This window comes from Bubalus kerabau, chromosome 8 (assembly GCF_029407905.1).
Source record: "Bubalus kerabau isolate K-KA32 ecotype Philippines breed swamp buffalo chromosome 8, PCC_UOA_SB_1v2, whole genome shotgun sequence".
NCBI lineage: Eukaryota > Metazoa > Chordata > Mammalia > Artiodactyla > Bovidae > Bubalus > Bubalus kerabau.
In genome coordinates, this window is record NC_073631.1 from 68,927,160 (window position 1) to 68,946,784 (window position 19,625).

General features: G+C 52.6%; 1 protein-coding gene and 1 long non-coding RNA gene across 3 annotated transcripts in view; one reads left to right on the forward strand and one right to left on the reverse strand.

Moving 5' to 3' along the window:
* Positions 1-19,625, forward strand: part of CRHR2 (corticotropin releasing hormone receptor 2) — a 44,335-nt gene that overhangs the window by 17,546 nt on the left and 7,164 nt on the right. For both annotated transcript variants that reach the window (XM_055590478.1, XM_055590479.1), the window contains 6 exons: positions 11,997-12,082; positions 13,639-13,748; positions 14,079-14,196; positions 16,548-16,701; positions 17,227-17,287; positions 18,697-18,769. In XM_055590478.1, coding sequence (XP_055446453.1) covers positions 11,997-12,082; positions 13,639-13,748; positions 14,079-14,196; positions 16,548-16,701; positions 17,227-17,287; positions 18,697-18,769 — 602 coding nt within the window. The remainder of the gene's footprint in view (positions 1-11,996; positions 12,083-13,638; positions 13,749-14,078; positions 14,197-16,547; positions 16,702-17,226; positions 17,288-18,696; positions 18,770-19,625) is intronic.
* On the reverse strand, positions 7,023-14,096 carry LOC129659253 (uncharacterized). The gene is made up of 2 exons (XR_008717910.1): positions 13,834-14,096; positions 7,023-7,345 (listed from the first exon to the last, which is right to left on the reverse strand). It is a non-coding gene; the product is annotated as an uncharacterized LOC129659253 (long non-coding RNA).

The following is a 19,625-nucleotide window of genomic DNA, read 5'->3' on the forward strand; positions in this document are numbered from 1 at the left end:
ACACACACACACACGTATGTCTGTCCAAACTCATACCTTCACCCAGAGAGATGGTTAGTGGGCTAGACCGCAGTCTCTGCATCTAGTGCTAAGCAGCATTGCCCTGTCTGCACCAGCCGAGGGCTCTCGTGGGCCCAGAGAGCAGCTTGCTTGGAGGAGTCCAACGGCAGTGGTGCTCCTAATGGAAGGGGGTGGGAGACCTAGTGGGGCTGCTGAGGAAGATTTCTGCGTCATCTGACCACGCTTCCTACCCGTGATTAAGATAGACCTTCCAGGGGGGAGGTGAGGTCCCCGATCCAGGAGATGCACAAGCAGAAGGAATGGCTTCCATGCTCCTTGCCAGTCCTGAGATTATAAAACTATGTTTTTAGGATCCTGTGAGCTCTGTGGGGTGGGGCAGTGGAAATCAGGGTCCCTGATTCAGTCTGAGCCAGAGATAAATGCTAAGTGAGGTGATGCGGCTCTTTGCCCCTCAGCCTGTGGATCTGAGGCAGCCCTGCTCTGGTTCCCACCCCGGCCTGGGCTGTCCCCTTTCTCCCCAACCCACCTGGAGCCCCCAAGGACAGGGCCTGGGTCTCTTCTCTTCAAACAGTTTATTAAACAGCTACTATGTGCCAGCCACTGCACTGGCATTGAGGCCCTCACTCACAGTTGCAACAGACAAAAGGATACAGAGTAAGAAATGCCATGATGGGGGAGTGCAAAGGGACTGTGGATGAGGAGGAAGGTGGGAGGGGAGACGGGGAAGGCTTCCCAAAGGGGGTGTTGCAGCACCTCCCACACCACTCACACCATGTCAGATGAGAAGCCAAGAAAAGGTCAGGGCGCCACCAAGGTTGGCACATGTAGTGCTGATTAGCCCCTGGTACTAATGAACCACTGTCTTCATTTGGACCAAGTACTGCCCACAGTCTGACTCCTGGTGAATGGGAGAAGCATGGGGGCAGAAGGAGCATTGCTATTAATCAGTGTGATAGCTGAGGTGTGAGGAGCCGAGGCAGCTAATGTCAATGGTGATGATTGATTTCTCTCCTCCCCTGCCTCCTGGCCACTGCTTCCTTCTGCTCTGCTAAAGTGGGATCTTTCCTGGACAAAGAAGGACACAGGGAGGAAAAGAGGTCCTATGAGAAGCCTGGGGGAAGAGGTACAAGGGTCCTGGCTGTCTTCCTGCCCAATTTTGTTATGCTGCAGCCAGATCCCCGCTGAAGCCTTATAGTTTAGAGGGCAGGCATTGTCCAGGTGGGACAGCAGCTTAGGCATTAGTCCTTGTGAACTTTCACCTACTCAGCTGAGCACAGAGAATCGGCCACCAAACTCCCAAATGTGGAACATAGTCCAGGTGCCACCTACCACTGAGAGAGCTTGGCATACATGACCTCCCACGTTCCCACCTCCCTAAGGCCCCCGGAGGTATGTCCTGCTCTTGTGCCCATATTGCAGATGAGAAAGCTGAGGCTCAGAGATGTGAATGGGATTTTAGCAGGTGAAAGAGTCGTAAGTCTAGGGGAAGAGATGGGAGCATGCTTTGTGCCTCAGGACTGGCTGGTGTTATTTGGAGTAAAGGTAGTAGGAGAAAGAAGCAAATGAGAGCAGACGGGTGGGTGTTGGTCAAGTGATGTAGGGCATCGCATAGGACTTCACCTTTGGTGTGGCAGGGAGCCTGGGGCCGCTTGTAAAGGGAGGAGTTCAGCTTCAGGGCTCAGAGTCTCTGGCCACAAGAGGAGGGGTTAGGAGCCACTGTAACTGACCTAGGTCGAGTGGAGGCTGCGGAAGCAAAGGAGGACACATCTGTAACTGACAAGACTAGCGTGGGACAGGAAGGGGGAGGAGTCAGGGACCACATCAGGAAATCAGTGAGCACAGATGAGTATATGTGGACTCTGGGGAGCTGGAGGGACATCTGAATGAAGATGCAGCGGAGAAGGCAATTGGCTGGATGAGGAAGCCCAGGCAAGCGCCTTGGGCTGGAGACAAGGTATTCGAGAGTTCTTATGTGGTTAGCAAACAGCCACAGGAGTGAGTGTGGGAGGCTTGATCAGAACCTTGTTATTCTTACCCAGAGACTATTTCTGGATGCAGCAATGGCCAAGGGAAGAGAAGAGACTTGTTCAAGGCCACTTATGGTAGTCTGTGGCAGAACCGAGTTAAGTGTCCGTGTGTCTGAGTCCCCTCCCGTGTTCTCCCCACCTCCACGTCACTGCTTCAGCGGCCCAGGTTCTGTGTGTCTGCACTGTCGTTTGACCTGTTAACACATTGATCTTTACAGTCAGCCAATGGTAGAGACATAGTCTTATCCTCATATTACACATGAGGAAACTGAGGCACCGAGGAGTGACTTTGCCAAAGTCACACAGCTTATAACAGGACAAAGATTCTAGCTAAGGCTCTGCTGCCTCTAAGGAAGCAACTCTGACGGACTAAGCAGAGAAGGGATTTGTTGACAGGATATCAGGAAGTTTATGTAATTATTGGATAGGATGGAAAATCAGATATGGGGTCCCCAGCCAAGAACTGAGAGCAGAGCTGGCCTAGTGAGGGAACCCCCACTCTCTCTGAGTGGGCCTTGACAATGCCGTGAGCCCTGGTCACCAGAGGGGACTCAGCCCTGCCGTCATCACTGCCCTAGGATCTCCAGCTTCCTGCAGTGGTCCTCAGGAAGCCTTCTCCCCATCTCCATTTTGTGGGCTCCCAGCTCACTGATTTCCTTGGTGCCAGAGCATCTGAGGAAGTGGGGGGAGGGGGGACTGGGGTTCTCCAGTCCAGCTCTGGCTACAGGGGAGCCTAGAAGGGGAGGGCCTTTCATTTCAGCTCTATGGCAGGAGGTGTTCTCTGCACCCCACCTCCCAGGTTTCCCTGTGCCCATATGGGAAGCAGGTTCAAATTCTGGGCCACCTGAAACTAACATAATGTCCATACACAGTAGAACCTGGAGCAAGCCCCACCGCCTTCTCAGACCCCAGCGCCCCGTCCCAGGGAGAAGGCACGTGGTTTACTCAGCGGTGGTTTGGCCGGAGGTGGGCACTGTGTTCCATTTTCCTCCCACCTCTCACCTGTGTTCACTCTGGTGCCCATCTCTGTACATGTGTCTCTCTGTGTTTCTCTCTTTGTCTCCATGACTCTATCTGTTTCTGTTTCTATGTTTGGTTCTGTCTCTGGGTGTATGTTCTCAACGTCTCTTTTTGTGTGTATGTCTCTGTGTATTTCTCAGTCTCTCTTTTGTTTTCTATCTGTGTGGTTCTCTCCCACCTTAGCTCCATCTTCCCTCTCTGTACTCCCCTCCATCTCCCCACATCCTCTGTCTCTCCCTCCTCCCATTGCTCACTCTACCTGCCCTGCTCTGACACCTCCTCTTGCCTGTCACTGTGGTCCTCGTGGCTGCAAAGGAGGGTCCTGCAACCACATGGGCAGGGTCATTTTCCTCCTGTGGAATCTCTAAACCCAGCCTGGCTCAGCCTCAGCTCCTTGACCTCAGGCTTCCACCAGGTCCTGTTGAGAATGGCAGGCCCATCAATACTGAAGGATCTGCCACGGTGGGGAAGAGACACCCCACCTAATTCAACCCCATGGGGAGGACTGGGGTCCCCACCTTCCAGAACCCCACTCTAGAGACATGCTGAAGACCTGGTTGTATTAAAATGGAAACACATAGACTAGACGGTCTCCAGCCACAGGGGTCTTCCCCCTGGGTCTGCCTGCTTGTACTTGGGAACAAGGGGTGATGAAAAAGGCTAAGCCCTGTCCTCAGAGAGCCCCAGGGTGCTTAAAGACCAAGCTCACCCAAATCAGCCATCAGGGATTGGAAAGATAAGCCTGATGAGCACTGGAGCATTCCTGGAAGGCTTCCTGGAGGTGGTGGGGGGCAGGACTGGCTCTTGAGATCTTGAAGCAGTGGGGACACCACATTTGCTTGAGAACAGGCCTGGTGCCAGGGTGGAGCCTCAGCTCCAGAGTCCCAGGAAGATGGCCCTCTGCGTTGAGAAATAGAAGCTGTGACTCCAGGAACTCATGTCTGCATTCCTAGTCCCCAGTGAGACCCAACCACACCCTGAGCCCTGAAGCCCAAGGGTCAGCAGTCACCCTTTTGAGAACTGTCCCCTGCTGGGGGATAGGGAAAGTTGGATGCCTATCACTGAGGGTTTGGCTGAGGGAAGGAGGAGGAAAGAAAGATAGCAGAAAAGGACGCCTCTTTGGCCATCCAAACACCTGAGAACTTCTGTGCTGAGTCTGGCACTCCCCTCCCTTGCTGCTTAAGACTGGGAGATGCTTGGTCCAGAGAGTAAAAGATACTTACCCAGGGTTCCACAGAAAGCCAGGGCTCTGAACAGTCTCTGCTGGCTCTAAGAGCTCTTGGCCCACACTCCACGTCTGCATGCATGGGGCCTGGACCACTGAGAAACATTAACAGTGGACTCCCAGCTGTCCCTCTGCCTAAGCACCCTTCATCTCAGGCAAGACCAAAGGTGCGGCCTCCCGTGACGTTCCTTCACCCCCTCACCAGGAATCCTCCACTTAATATCCTTCACTGGGTTTATATGTTTCCCTTTCTCCACTAGAAACAAGCTCTACAAAGAGGCATAAGACCTGAGTCAGCCTTCCAGGGTCTCCTGTGTTAGAGAGAGAGATGTTTAAAGAGAACTATTTGGTATTTGCTCTTCAGTGAAATAGCACAGCCAAGGCTGTAGGAATACATGGAAGAAAGTTGATTCTGAAAAAGAAAGGAAACCAAGTTGGGAAGACTTCATGGAGCAAGTGCTGTGGAGCACACCCTGGATAACTGGGCCAGTGATGTGTCAGGTGGAAGGGAGAGTGGGAACAGAGGGAGAGAGGGAACAGGGCCAGGTCATGGAGGCCTTGAATGCCAGGGCATGGGCTTCAGTTCTGCTCACACTACTCAGACCCCAGATGCTCATCCACAGCGTCATGAGGCAGGACTGGAATACTCCCAAAGGGTGCCGCTTGATGTTCAGGATGTACCTTCTAAATATGAATCCAGATTGGCTGAGAACTTTGAAATTGTCCCTCTCCCTCTCCTCCCTTCCCTCCTGCTGTTAAGTCAGAAGCTGCAGCGTCCCTCGCTGTCCACTCTCCCTCCACCCTGGCAACCCCAGCAGGATCAGGAACTGCCACAGCAAATTCCACCCCCGGTGACTCTCAGGGACCACCCCAAAGGACCCTAAAGGCAGTCCACCCACCTCAAACCAGGTGCTCCAGAGTCTGGCCGGAATTTTCCTTTACAGCAGGGGTGGGGCTGGGGATGAGGAACAGCAGGAGGAACCCAGACACAGCTTCAGGGGAGCCCACTAAGTCCTGGCTGTGCTGGGATTCACTGAGTGAATGGGGTGGGGGATCCACCCCATCTGAGTCTCAATGTCCTTATCTATGTGAAGGACACAGGAAACATACTGACCTCATGGGCCCCTGTCACGAGCAAGAGACAGCACTGCCTGGGACTCCCTGTGCACGGCTAGGCTGTTTCAGCAAGGGGAGTAGAGTGTGGCTTAGGGTCTGGAAGGAGGAGCAATCGCGTCCTTGAGGGTCCCACTCACACTAAGGATGGTTGTCTTCCTACTGGGGTGGTGTGGCCTTCTATTGACCTTGAGAGGCACCAAGCTGTGTGGCCTCTGGATGGTGTCTTGGGGCACCAAGAGGGGGCAGTCTGTCTACACTAAGAGGATCTGATCCCCAAAGGTCTCCTGAGAGAAGTGACCCCCTGGCCCCCAGAGACCCCTGTGTTAACAGGAGAACAAAAGACTGCCAGCCAGAGATGCCCTGCCCCCACCCCCCATCAGTTCACAGAAACGATGGTTGGGAGCCAGTTCTAATTCTACTTGTCTCACCTTTGGGCAGGTTTTTCTCCTCTTTGAGTCTCAGTTTCTCTGTATGAGGTGGGTGGGGAGCTGGATGAGTTCTCGGGGCCCTCTTCCCCTGACATCCTCCTCTCTACAGCAGCCTCTGCCTCGAGGGTCCTTCTCCCAGCCTCCCTCTGCTGGCCGGCGTCATGGCGACAAGCTGATGGAGCGTTGCTAGGCATGACTGGAAGGAGGGAGCCTGCACAATAGCGGCCCAAACAAGGGTAGTCGCCTCCTCCCACTTGCCCTTCCCTGGAGAGGCCAGTGATCTCACACAGTGAGCTGGATTCTACTCATACCTCTTCCCTTTGTCATGGACCCAGTAGGGTCTGCTTTGTGCCTTCCTGACTCAGTTTCCCCACTCTCTGCTGTAGGTGTGGACATTTACCCCTCCCACACCTACTCAAGGACAGAAGGCAGAAATAGAGAGCTGGGGGTTTGGGGAGATCCAGAGTGATGGTGGGGTCTGGAGAGCAGTGTCCACACAACACTGAAAAAATGGGAAAGAAGTTCCCTTCCCTCTGTCACAAGCAGATGGCCCTGAGGAGGCCCTTCCTAACCTGATGACTGGGTTGATGATGGCAGATTCTCAGTCTCTCAGTGCGGCAGGTAGGTTCCGAGTTTGGGTCAACATCACCAGCTTCTCCCACCTCTACCCCCACCAACGTGCAGTAATCAGATCAAGACAGGAAATATGCAGGCTTAACTCAGGGAGACGCACATTGTTCGGGTAGCTCAGGGAAACTGCTGTTGGCACAGGGCTGATGGTGAACGTGGGATGGGGGTAGGTTTAGGATTAGATCTTAGGAGCTCTCCAGTTCACTGAAGCTGCATCCACGGTGAGAAGTAGGGAGTGGTAGCATTCTGCTATCCGTGGTACTGAAAGTTTCAGTCCCGCACAGTGACCTCATTCCTTCAGTAAATATTGCTTCTGGCCCTTCCCGTCTCCCTGTCAGCACCTTTCCACCCTCACTTCTTGTCATTTTCTTTCCAGACAGCCAATGACCACATTGCTGCTCCTCCACCACAGTCTCACTCATCCCACGCCCCGCCCCCCCGCCCCGCCTGACTCTTGCACTCTGCTTCATAACCACCACTAAAAAAATGGTCCCTCATGGTCCCCATCTCCCATACACTGCTGGTTCGACTATCAGAGATAGAAGTGCCAACCTCAGGAGTGCTTAAAAGTGACATATGGATGTCTGAGGTTGTTACACTGGCTTGAGGGTACTACTGGCATTTAGCAGATTGAAAAGTCCCAGGCAGCAAATGCTTGACCCCCCTGAAATGCCAATATAGCATCACTGAGAAGCAGTTTACATTACTTTTCATGAGTGGGGAAGCTGAGGCTGAAAGGGGTAGGACTTAACCAACATCACTTAATCAGCCAGAGACAAAACTACAGCTAGAATGTAGGCTTCCATCTTCTCCCAGCCAGGCTCCTGGACCACTCAGGTGACTGCTCAAGCCAGAAACTCTCATCAAAGTGTCAGCATCTGAAAGGGAGACAGCATATTGTAATGAGGGCTTTCAATGGGCCAGGGCCACTCAGGGCAAAGTCCTGTCATGCTGCCAGGGTTAGAGTCCGGGCTCCCCAGACCACAGAGCCCTGGAAGAGAAGACCTTGCCTGCATCATACAGACCCTGATGCCCCTGGAAGACCACACTGCACACCACTGGCATCTGTCTTTGGTGGGGGCACCTATATTGCTGTGGTAACAGGCACCCACCTTTCCACCTCCATCCCCACAATTCTGGCCTGACCACCTGCCCTCATACTCTCCGTGCCAATCTTCCTCTGGTTCCCAGGGGGGACTCTTCCAGTCTTCCTTTCTTCTGTCTGAGGCTGTGCCTGAGGGCTCAGTGTCCTCATTAGCCAACTCTCCCGAAGTGCCAGGAACATCTGTCTTCCAGCCTCCTGGTACTCATTGTATATAACCAGAGCCTTATTCCCAGGCATGACTGGGTCCCCAGAGGGGAAGCCCCCTCCCACCACTACATCCCACATCTCAAACCCTACTTTCCCAGGTTTGAGTTAATTTGATTCAGCCCACATGTACTCAATGGCTCACTCCCGAGGCAGGATCTGTTGACTCCAATATGGTTTCTGTCTACTTGTCTGTCCCCAGGGAACTTAAGTTCAGTAGCAAAGAAAAGAAGGATCAATTCTAAAGAGATGAAGCCCATAGTGATGATGTCAAATGCTCTAGAAGATTTTTCTTTTTTAAACTGTGTTGTACCATAGCAGATTGTGAAGTAAATTTAGGGGGTCGTGACTAGCATTTGGGTATAAAATACATATAATTTATTAGAAAAGAATAGAAAGAAACTATTATAGCTGTGGTAAGATAAAATTTGCTTTGTGAAACTGGATTCAGTCATGTGAGGGGTGTGTGTGTCATGTGAGGGGTATGTGTGTATCATGTGAGGGGTATGTGTGTGTCATGTGAGGGGTGTGTGTGTGCTGGACTATGATATGAAATGGATGTGCTGCTGTAGTTCAAGGGCAATCGAGTATGAAGACCTATGTTTCAAAAAATGGGAAGACATAAAGGAGGTGTTAGAGGGAAAAGGAAGAGATTAGTACCCTGGGTACTGGGGAAGCCTCCAGGAGGAGGCGGCATTGGAGCTTGGGGTTAAAAGAGAGGTGGGAGTTTGTCAGTGGGTATTGGGTGAGAGTCTCGAGGGGTGGTGTGTGCCAGGCCTGCTGGTGCAAATATCACCAGCCGCGTGGAGAGGTAGTGAGGGGTCAGGCAAGTTCTGCTGGGACCCGAGTGTCAAGAGCCTTGATTAGCACACCTGGAAAGTTGGACTTTATTCTCCAGAGCGGTAAAAAGCTGTTCATGGCCTTTATTGGGCTTCCCAGGTAGCTCAGTGGTAAAGAATCTGCTTGCCAATGCAGGAGATGTAGGAGATATGGGTTCGATCCCTGGGTTGGGAAGATCCCCTGGAGAAGGAAATGGCAACTCACTCCAGTATTCTTGCCTGGAGAATCCCCATGGTCTGAGGAGCCTGGTGGGCTACAGTCCATGGGGTCTCAAAGAGTTGACATGACTGAGCATGCACGCAGCAGCAGCAGCAGATGGCTTTTATTTAGATATTAACATGAAATGGGGGTAAAGGACAGAAGGTCAAGGGGGACAAGCGATGAGGCAGGGAGTCAAGAGAGGAGGCTGCTGTACCAGTCCAGGCAAGATGACCAGAGAGGAAGTGGGTGGGGGGGGATAGGAGAGGGGTGGACTCTGGGGGGCGGTGGAAATAAAGGAGGAGACAGAATTCCATAGAGCTTTGTACCCCAAGGGCATTGATGTAAAGGACCAGAAAGGTCTCAGATCTGCAGCCTCTCTAGCCTGACCCCTCCCATCCTCAAACCCACCCATGGTCAGTACCACCACAAGATACCGTACTTGGGAGATGAGTGTTCTCAGCTCAGGGGTAGGAATTGATACCTCGAACTGTGGTCCTGGAGAAGATTCCTGACAGTCCCTTGGACAGCCTTAAACCAGTCAATCTTAAGGGAAATCAACCCTGAATACTCGTTGGAAAGACTGATGCTGAAACTCCAGTATTTTGGTCATCTGATGTGAACAGCCGACTCATTGGAAAAGTCCCTGATGCTGGGAAAGATTGAGGGAAGAGGAAGAAGGCATCAGAGGATAAGACGGCTGGATGGCATCACTGATGCAATGGACGTGAACTTGGGCAAACTTTGGGATATGGTGAGGGACAGGGAGGCCTGGCATGCTGCAGTCCATGGGGTCCCAGAGAATCAGACATGACTGGGCAACTGAACAATAACAACATCCTCAGGGAGCCCCACACTGATCTGAGACACCAGACTCATGCACCTGAACAACTCGGGTCCAGGTCATATGTAAGTGCTTAAGTGTGGGGCTCAGGCTGTCAGGACTGAGGAGCATGGACGTATTGGGAGACTCAGGAGAAAGAGACTGTTTAGATGGAAGCAATCAAAAAGGCCTTCCTGGAGTAAGGAGCTTAGCACTGAACTTCTGGAAGGCTGGATAACATCTAAGAACACATCCGTAGAAGATAAAATTTTCTGCCTTTTGGACTCTAGCCAGAATCAGAGTCTGTCTCATCTCACCCATGCCTGTTGAGAGGGACTCTAAACCCCTATCAGGGAGGGACTGTTTATTTGATAAAGCACTCACCCTTCCCAAATGCCTTTACATTGGTCCTTTTGGCTTCACCCTTTACTCTTCCTTAGTTCAGTGACATCACTGATCCTATGCATCACATTCTCTGCACATACAACTCGTCTGTATATAACAAACCTGTAGGGGGAGAGACCCCACTGGGGTTGGGTGCCACGGTAAGGGGCAAGGAGCTGGTGTCCTTGCACTGGGTCAGAGTTGGTGTCAGACCAACACTGGCCTAACTGACTCATACCCTGGCCGGGGACCTCGCTGACAGGTGACAGGCCCAGGAGTCAGGAGTAGGCCACTAACAACCCCAAATTTGAAAAACTTATGAGCTCAAATTAAAAAACAATTAGGCTAATAGAATCTCCGCCATTGTTTCTGCTCTTCAGCAAGTATGCCTTCATAATTTCATTGCTTTTAACTCACAGTTAGCTCAGCGGAAGTGGATTTTTAAGGTAAGTTAATTATTTCAGAATTCATTGCTTCCAAAAACAATATAAGGTTCCCCCCTCCAGCTCTGTTACTCCGAGCTCTGTGAACCATTTATTTTAATTAGCTTTGTATTGTGATTCAAACGTAAGCGCAAAAGAAAAATCCGCAAACAACTGCCCATTAGCCAGAGAGCAGAACCCTGATACAAATTACCGCTAAACAATGGGTGGTTTAGAGTTTCTGAGTAAGCGGGGGAGGTAAGGTACAGAAAACAGCAAAATGCGGAGCAGAGGCAGCAGAGGGCTTTGGAGGTATCAGATGTGAGAGGTTCCTCCTGGCTGGAGGTGACAGTGGGCTACCTCTGTCGCATGGAGAGGGTGGCTTAGGAGCTAGATCTTGACAGTCAGGCTAGGATTTAAAGAAAATAGGAGCATTCTTTGAACTTTGTACATCCCCCTTCAATAAAGCCCTCCCTTCTCTATATCAGACACAGATGTTCTGAAATGTCTTTTTGCACATCACACTCCAACTTGAGCACAGAGGCGAGTTCTCAAACATTTAGAGATCACGTGGTGGCCTCCCAGGCAGCCCCAGCTCCAGGTCAGCAGCACAGGCTTCTTGCCCCACATTGCCGTCATTCCTGTACCACTGCCCAGTGGCTTAGGGGTTAGGAACATAAGCCCTGAACCGGACCTTCTGGGTTGGAATCTTCTTATCTCTGAATCCTTGGCAAGCTGCTCGATTGCCTTGCGCCTCACTTTTCTCATCTGTAAAATGGGTTAATCTTAGAGCTTCCTCCATCGGGTTGCTGTGAGGATCGAATGGGCGCGTGTAAATGAAGCAGTTAGAAGAGGAGCTGGCACAGGGCAGACACCTGCGTGTAAATAGTGACTGCGGAGCACATGGAAGTGCTGGTGCTGGTGGGAAAGTATGGATCTCAGGAGCATAAAATGACTGTGATAGGTTTGGAAACTATTCATCGTGCTAAAAGTAGTGAATCTTCAGCCACATCCCAGGGCTCACAATGGCGTTCAGTCTTTTTTTTTTTTTTAATGTTTATTTACTGTGCCGGGTCTTAGCTGCAACACACAGGATCTTCACTCTTCACTGAAGCATGTGGGATCTCTAGTAGTGCCATGCAGAATTTTTAGTTGTGGTGTGCAAATTCTTGGTTTCAGCGTGTGGGCTCTAGTTCCCCGACCAGAATCAAACCTGGGCCCACTGCATTGGGAGCATGGAGGCTTAGTCATTGGACCACCAGGGAAGTCCCTGGGGTTCAGTTTTGAACAAAATTAAAGGAAATGTCCAAATTGCTAGTCGAAGATTGTATCAGAAATGGGTTTTAATCATGCCTTTTAGCTACCCCAGGGGGTAAGCCTTTTATGCACTTTTCACATTAATGACTTTCACGTGAATGTCAGGCGTGTTGTGTTTGCAGGTCTAGAGAGGCTGAAACGTAGGGACCTTAACCTGTGGGTACCAGGGAGCCAGGGAGAGTTCTTGAGAAGAGAAGTGACCTCCGCCCCTGCTTGGTGCTTGACATCTTTTGTAGGGAATGCCTACCGAGAGTGCTTGGAGAATGGGACGTGGGCCTCGCGGATCAACTACTCACAGTGTGAACCCATTTTGGATGATAAGGTGAGTGTCCCCACCTGCCCCACCCTTGGTCCTTGTGTAAGTAGTAGGACTCAGACTGAGCACAGAGGGTTCCAAGGCGGGCAGAACCAGCCCTTGTGGCAACCACCTGCCGCTTTTTGCACCTCTTGTCCCTGTCCTGTGCTCAGTGACGTTGTGGTGGGTAGAGAAGGGGACATAGAGCCCCACCTTCAGGAGAGTTCGGCTGGTGAGGGACACAAGCAAGGTGGCACACGACACAGCAGGGAATGACCATGTGACCAGTGTCCCCACCTCTGACAGGCTGTGTGATGCCCCTCCTCTGGGCCTGTTTCCCCATCCGGCATTCTGATTCTGCGACTCCATGTGGAAACAGGCGCAGTGCTCAGAGGGCTATTCCCTGCAGGAAGCTGGGTCCCCTTCAGACTTCACCCCTCCCTTTGCTCTGGAACTGGATTCCCTACTGTCTGTGGTGCTAACCTCCTCCCCTTTGAAGCTACTTCTCACTCCTGACTCCAAAAGACACATCCCACCTCCATCTTCCTCCTCATTCACCCATTACAGCCCCCAGTGAGGCTGTAACTTTTCCCCAAAAGAAGTCCAAGTTCAGAGAAAAAACATTTGTCTACCCTGAGAAAGTGATTCTACAAAATGTGAGCCAAAGGAGGTCTATAGTGAGGCCACAAGAGAGGAAGCAGGACGGTCATAAAGGAGAGAAAGTGGTCCCCTCCAGCCCTCCGCCTTCACTCTCCATCTCACAGTGCTTGAGATGTGAACACTGGTAAACCAAAGTGAGGGCGGGGTGTTGGGACAGTCTGCCCTGACAGGAAGGATTATCTTAATCATTGCCTCTGTTTAGAATTGCCAGCGAGTGGTGATGAAGCAGACTGACTTTTGTTTGGCCTTGATACTGTTCTTAAAATCTCTGCAGACAAGACACCCCCTCACAGCTGTACCCAGAGCAGACTGGTCCCAAGGGACCCCCACACCTGCCATACACAGTTCGCTGCTTCAGAGACGGGAGGGCAGGTTGGCTCCATTACACAGATGCCAAAACCGAGTCCCAGAGGTAGAGGTCTGTGCACTCTGAGGCTCATCCCACTAGGGTGTGAGCTGGGACAAAACACAGGTGTAGCTACTTCCATTCCAGAATTAAAATAGAAGCAATGGGGTGGGGAGGGGGGTGGAAGTGGGGTTCAGGATTGGGGGGACACATGTACACCCATGGCTGATTCATGTCGATATATGGCAAAACCACAATATTGTAAAGTAATTAGCCTCCAATTAAATTAATTACAAAAATAAAATTTTAAAATAGAGTCTACATCCCCACAATTCTGGCCTAGCTCAGGATACGTTGTGTTCAGATCTGCCCCAAAGTGCATGTCGGGACTCCTGACCACAGCCGTTTATACCAGGAGCCACGCAGGGCTGACAGGAGAGAGCTGTGGGAGCCAGGTGTGCTGGCGACATTTGGAGCCTCTTCTGCCCCCCGCGGTCAGGACGCACTGGGTGGCTGTCGCTAGAGTAGCCGCGTGCCCCAGGCCTCCAGCTGCCTGTGTGTCTGTCTGTCTGTCCAGCAGAGGAAGTATGACCTGCACTACCGAATTGCACTCATCGTCAACTACCTGGGCCACTGCGTGTCCGTGGCAGCCCTCGTGGGTGCCTTCCTGCTTTTCCTGGCCCTGCGGTGAGTCCACCTCACCCCTGCTTTTTCTCCGCCCTCCCCCCCCACCCCACATGGCATCCCCTTCACCCATCCCAGACATTCTCACCTCCACTCCGGCGACCCTGGGGCCAATGGACAAAAGAGGCTTGGGGAGGCACCAGAGCAGTGACCGCTAGCAGGCATGCAGAATGCAGAAGGGGTGCTGACCCTGAAGGACTGCCTTGCCTTCATCCCAGGCTGTCTCTCCCTCACCTCGGGTCAGAGGGAGGGGCACAGGCCCAGCTGACTCAACTGAGCTCTGAGCCCAGGTGCAGCCTGTCCCGGCTGACAGCTGTCCTGGGTCTCGCACAGGAGCATTCGCTGTCTGCGGAACGTGATTCACTGGAATCTCATCACCACCTTTATCCTGCGGAATGTCATGTGGTTCCTGCTGCAGCTCATCGACCACGAAGTGCACGAGAGCAATGAGGTCGTGGGTGGAGGTTTGGGCTGGGCTTGGGGGGCTCGGGGGGCTCCCACCTCTCTCACCCCATCTTCAAATGCAGACTTGAACCTGAGCTCACCTCTACCACATCATTGTCCCTCCAGAGCCTGGGGTGGGGGAATGGGGCTCCAGATGGGGTCTTGAGAGCAGCTCAGACCAGATACCAGACTTTGGTTTATCCTGTTCCACTCCCTGTCTCGTGCATTCAGCACCTCCCGAAGGTCCCTTAGAGGAAAGGGGGCTGAAATTAACCTCTATTGAGCTTTAGCTCACTTGATTCCAATTAGAGAGTTGTAGGAATTTTCCTACATGGAATTTTCCAGACATGGAAACCGAGGCTCAGAAAGGTTAGATTACATTGTTATGATGCCTCTGCAGCTGGGCCATCAGGACATTGAGCAGAATAGCACGTTAGCTGCCCACCCTGGATTTGTGTCAACCGCTGTTGTACTGTGTCCAGGTTGTGAAACCAGAGCCTAGAATGGAGCCATGCACAGAGCTCTTTTGTCCACTATTAGAGACTGCTCAATACATTGTCTTTGGATGGCTAGTCCTGAGCACACATCCAGCCCAGTTTGCCTTTTGACTTGGCCCCTCGTCGAGCCTTGCCTCAGCATCAGTGGAATTCAGTCAGTTTGGGGTGTCGTGCAGCCCACTGTTGGCTTGTATTGACAAGGCATTGTTAACTTGGGGGGGGAAGCAGGATTTGGAGGAGAGGATCTTTGGAGTCCCTCCTCAGCAGGACTTTCTCAGAACAGAGAAGACAGACGGCCACATGGAGCCCAAGATCAGGACTGGGATCATGGGGGGAAGCCACAGAGGCTGAGATTAGCTCAGCTGATGCTCTGACAGCCAAGGCTATTAGAGCCTGACAGAGAGGGACTGAGCCGTCCACAGTCCGCTTCCCATGACAGAGCTCCTCTGACCCCCACTGCCCACGTTCTCAGCTCTGAGGGTGCCCTGGGGACAAATCCCCAGGAAAGATGGCCGGGTAGGGTCCATTGAGAAGAGGTCTGGGCCGTGGCCCATGGTGGCTCTGGGCAGGCTTGTCCTCTGAGGGACTGGTAGTAACTGCTCAGAGGGACAAGGACAAATTCCCCTCAACCGAGAAGGCACGTGGCAACGGCATTCATTGCGTGGTGCCTGCCTTTGCCACCTCCATCTCCTGGAACCAGCCTGTAAGATGGCATTATCTTTTCCTCTACAATGCAGTGAGGTTCAGAGAGGTTAGGCCACTTGCCAGAGGCCCCAGCAATAGCGAGTCTCCCTCCAGAGACAGCTGCTGCTGCTGTTGCTGCTGCTAAGTCACTTCAGTTGTGTCCGACTCTGTGCGACCCTATAGACGGCAGCCTACAAGGCTCCCCCTACGAGGCTCTCCCTCCTGGGATTTTCCAGGCAAGAACACTGGAGTGGGTTGCCGTTTCCTTCTCCATTCCAGAGACAGTTGCAATCATGCTAAGCCCAGAATTTCCTAAACCCGGGAATCTGGGACTATCACCTCCAGAGCTGTGGCTCACCTTCACAGACCCTGTACTATTTCAATAACAGTTTTCTTTTAATTGACTCACTAATTTTTTTCTGCATGAAATTTCATTGTCCATCCCTAAATGGAAACCAGGCTGATTTGCTGTGAATTGAAGGTAATCCTCGAGAAAATAGGCTTGCTAGGTGGCTCAGTGGTAAAGAATCCACCTGCTGAGGCAAGAGACATGGGTTCAATCGATCCCTGGGTCAGGAATATCCCCCGGAGGAGGAAATGACAACCCACTCCAGTATCCTTGCTGGTAAAATCCCATGCACAAATGAGCCTGGCAGGCTACAGTCTATGGGGTCTCAGAGAGTCGTACATTACTGAGCTCCTGAACCCAACACACATGCTGGAGAAAATGACAGTGATACACAGCAGTGCTGTTGAGGTCTAGCCTCTCCCTGCAGAAAGCTCAGAGCCAGACTCCCACTTTCTTTTATGAAAAAGGAGATAAGAAATCACCAGGGAGAAGTCAGACACTGTGGTTCCAGGGGAGCCTGGCCCCTTAATCTGAAAAACTGAAAGAGGAATGATGAAGGATGAAGTTTCCCCAAATGAGATTCGAGAGTGTTTAATTCCGGGTCCGTGACCTAACGCAAATGACTCTCCTCTGTCAGCACGTGAGCTGTGCGCCGGGGGCCTTGGCTCCAGGTGCCTGCTGAATGACTCCCCTCTGTCAGCACGCAAGCCATGCACCTGGGGGCTTGGCTCCAGGTGCCTGCTGAATGACTCCCCTCTGTCAGCATGCAAGCCATGCACCGGGGGGCTTGGCTCCGGGCGCCTGCTGACTACCACCTGCCCCGTGCAGGTCTGGTGCCGCTGCATCACCACCGTCTTCAACTACTTCGTGGTGACAAACTTCTTCTGGATGTTCGTAGAGGGCTGCTACCTGCACACGGCCATTGTCATGACCTACTCCACCGAGCGCCTGCGCAAGTGGCTCTTCCTCTTCATTGGATGGTGTGAGGGTCCCGGGGGCCCTGCAGGGTCTAGTGGGGAGAGGATTCTGCTGACAGGGTCACCTCCTTTCATCTTGGGTCCAAGGACGGGATCACATTGCCATCTACCATCCCCAGGACAGTCTGAGGAGGCAGGAGCTCTCCTCCATGTAGACGAGGGAGAAGCAAATAGTCCCTCCAAGAGGACAGTCCACAAATGGTCCTCCTCTTCTTGCTTGGAATGGCCGATCCAAAGACCTTTGTCTCTCGCCTCAAAAGAGAAGCTGGCCAGCTCCACTTCTCTATCAAAAAATTTCAGAAAATCACACTGTCCTCTCATCTCTCCGACCTGCTTGGAGGGGATAGCTGAGAGTGGGGGAGGGGTGGGGCAGGGGTCTAGGAACAGGGCCCCCCAAGGTCCTAGATGGCCTGCAGTTGAATGATTGGAAACAATGTCCTAGCCCTTTGTGGTCCCCCGACTCTGTGCTCTACACAAGGGTCTCCTGACCATCTCTCTGTCCTCTGCAGCTGTATCTGTCCTTCTTTCAGGCGTCCCCTGCCCCATCGTCATTGCCTGGGCCATTGGCAAGCTCTACTACGAGAATGAACAGTAAGTAGGACTGGCCAGCCGTGAGCAGGTAGGAACTACAGCCATGCCAGGACAGATTCACTTTTCCATTGTTTTAAAATTGAAAAACTTTCCCCAGCACCCAGAGGTACTCATGTGATAGTGTCAAGTCAACTTTGTGGAACTGAGTTAGGAATCATGGTTCTTTTAGGTGTCCAATGCATGACCCCCTTGGCCTTTCGTAAGGCCTCCTCCTGGATTTGGGTGTGGCGAGCCTGGCTTGAGCCATATGGAGGAGGCCAAGGACTCCCAGGTTTCAGGCCAGAGCACATCCAAGATTGTGGCATTGAGCCACTCACAGGTGCCCCGGGTCAGGCCAGTGGACACTTGTTTTACTCTGCATCCCAGTCTCTGCCTGGGGTGCAGTGTTCCACACTGGGGCCCTCTGCACCAGAGACTTTGAAATAGCCTCAGCACAGATAGTGGCAATAGGTCAGCCAAGGAATGGCGGGGAAGCGGGGAGCCACCAGCTGAGAGAAGAGAGGACAAGGAACGTCAGTCTCTATGTTCAGATCTTCTAGCAGTCTCCAAGGCTGGAGAGAACAGATGAGATTTAGGGGCGGGGGCAGGAATGGGGTAGGTTCCAGGCTCCTAGCAATAAAGGCTGCCCAAGAGTGAGAGGGCTGCCTTGAGAGGTAGTGAGCTTCCCGTCATGGGGGCATTTAAGCAAAGAAACAAGTCCCTGTGCTAGGAGGCCAGCCGTGAGCGCACACACCTAGGCAGTGTGCGCTGGGTGGCCTCGAGGGTTGTGGAGGACAGAACCTCCTGAAGTCTGCAGGGCCCTGTCTGCGGTCCACTGAGAGTTGCTGACAGCCAGACTGGGTCCTGGGCTAACCCTGCCCAGACCCTGAAGCTTCTCCACTCCTGGCATCCCCAGAGAAGAACCAATCAGCGTAGAAGCAGGATTCCTCCCCTGAGTGCCTGAGGCCGGGGATCCACTGGGAGAAGGCTCCCGCTTCCACACCTGCGGCTTTGTGTGGCTAAGTGCCTGGCACGGGAGCGGCGTGTTCCAAGCAATGCGGGAACAGGTGGTACAGGCAGCTGGGCTTTGGGCCAGCGAGGGGGAACCCAGCTCTCCCTTCATGAGTCTCTTGTGGGTCTAGCCCTGGGCCCAGCAGTCTGGGATGGGGGTGGAGGAGTGAGGAGAAGGAGACCCAGACCCTCCCTCAGTCTACCTGAGGAGACCAGACCCTCCACGTAGGGCAAAAGGCAGCTCAGGAGTGAGCCAAGGAGGTCAGTGGGTCTGGGGCTGTCCACCCAGGCTTTAGGGGGAGGAGCAGCCATGAAGATGGGGTCTCAGAAAGGATCAAGCCAGAAGGCCCTGGCTCCAAGGCTGCAGTGGTCCCAGGCTCTGGTTCAACAGGCCACTTAGAGCCACCCCATCTTTGCAGGTGCTGGTTTGGCAAGGAGCCCGGAGACCTGGTGGACTACATCTACCAGGGCCCCATCATCCTTGTGCTCCTGGTAGGTCCTCAGTGGGAACTGGGATGGGGCTGGGCACCCGGAGGACTGCAGAGGACCCACCACAGAGATGCTGGGGAGCAGCCGCTCCCCCTGCCCCCACACACACTCTGTGCACAGTACCACATTGCTTGGCACTCCGTCCTCTCTTTTCCAACACTCTACACCCTGATGCAGCCCCCTTCCCCTCTCTGGCCCTTGGGTTCTTTCTCTGGACAGAGAGTGGGTCTGACTGGCAGATTTCTAGTGCCTCTGACATCTGACATCCCCTTGCCAGGTTCAATGTCGAGACAGCCAGGCCGGGGGAGAGGGGGCAACTGGTGACAAGAGAAGGGTCTGCAGGATTCGATTCAGCCCAGACCTACCTCTCCCTCCACCCGCAGAGATCTCCTCCAGGGCTCAGCCCACCGCCCCCAGCCTGGAGCAGTGGGACCGAATGAAGCAGAGCATAATGAGCAATTGTTCCTTACCCAGCTCCCCGCCCTTTGCCAAAAGTATTCACATCTAAGGTATAATTGCCGCCATGTCTCTAAACCACAGTGAGCTTTAATTAAGGTAGAGTTTAAGTAGAGGCTGCATTCTGCAAAAAAAATGAACCCATTTTATATCATACATTAAAAAAAAAAAGAAACATACAAAAGAGCCCCATAAGAAATTGGCATTTACATAAGACTTATTTCAGGTTTGGTAATTTCAGGCTCCTGTATGTACCAGCTTCCTTAAAGGGCCACTCGCTCCCTGTGGGAAGCTTGAGAGGGAACGGCCATGCCCCTCTTGCTTACAGCAGGTGCCTAATGGGGGTTTCTTTGATCTACCTTAGAGACAATGACTGTTTATCTCTTTTTATCTCCTTACTCTT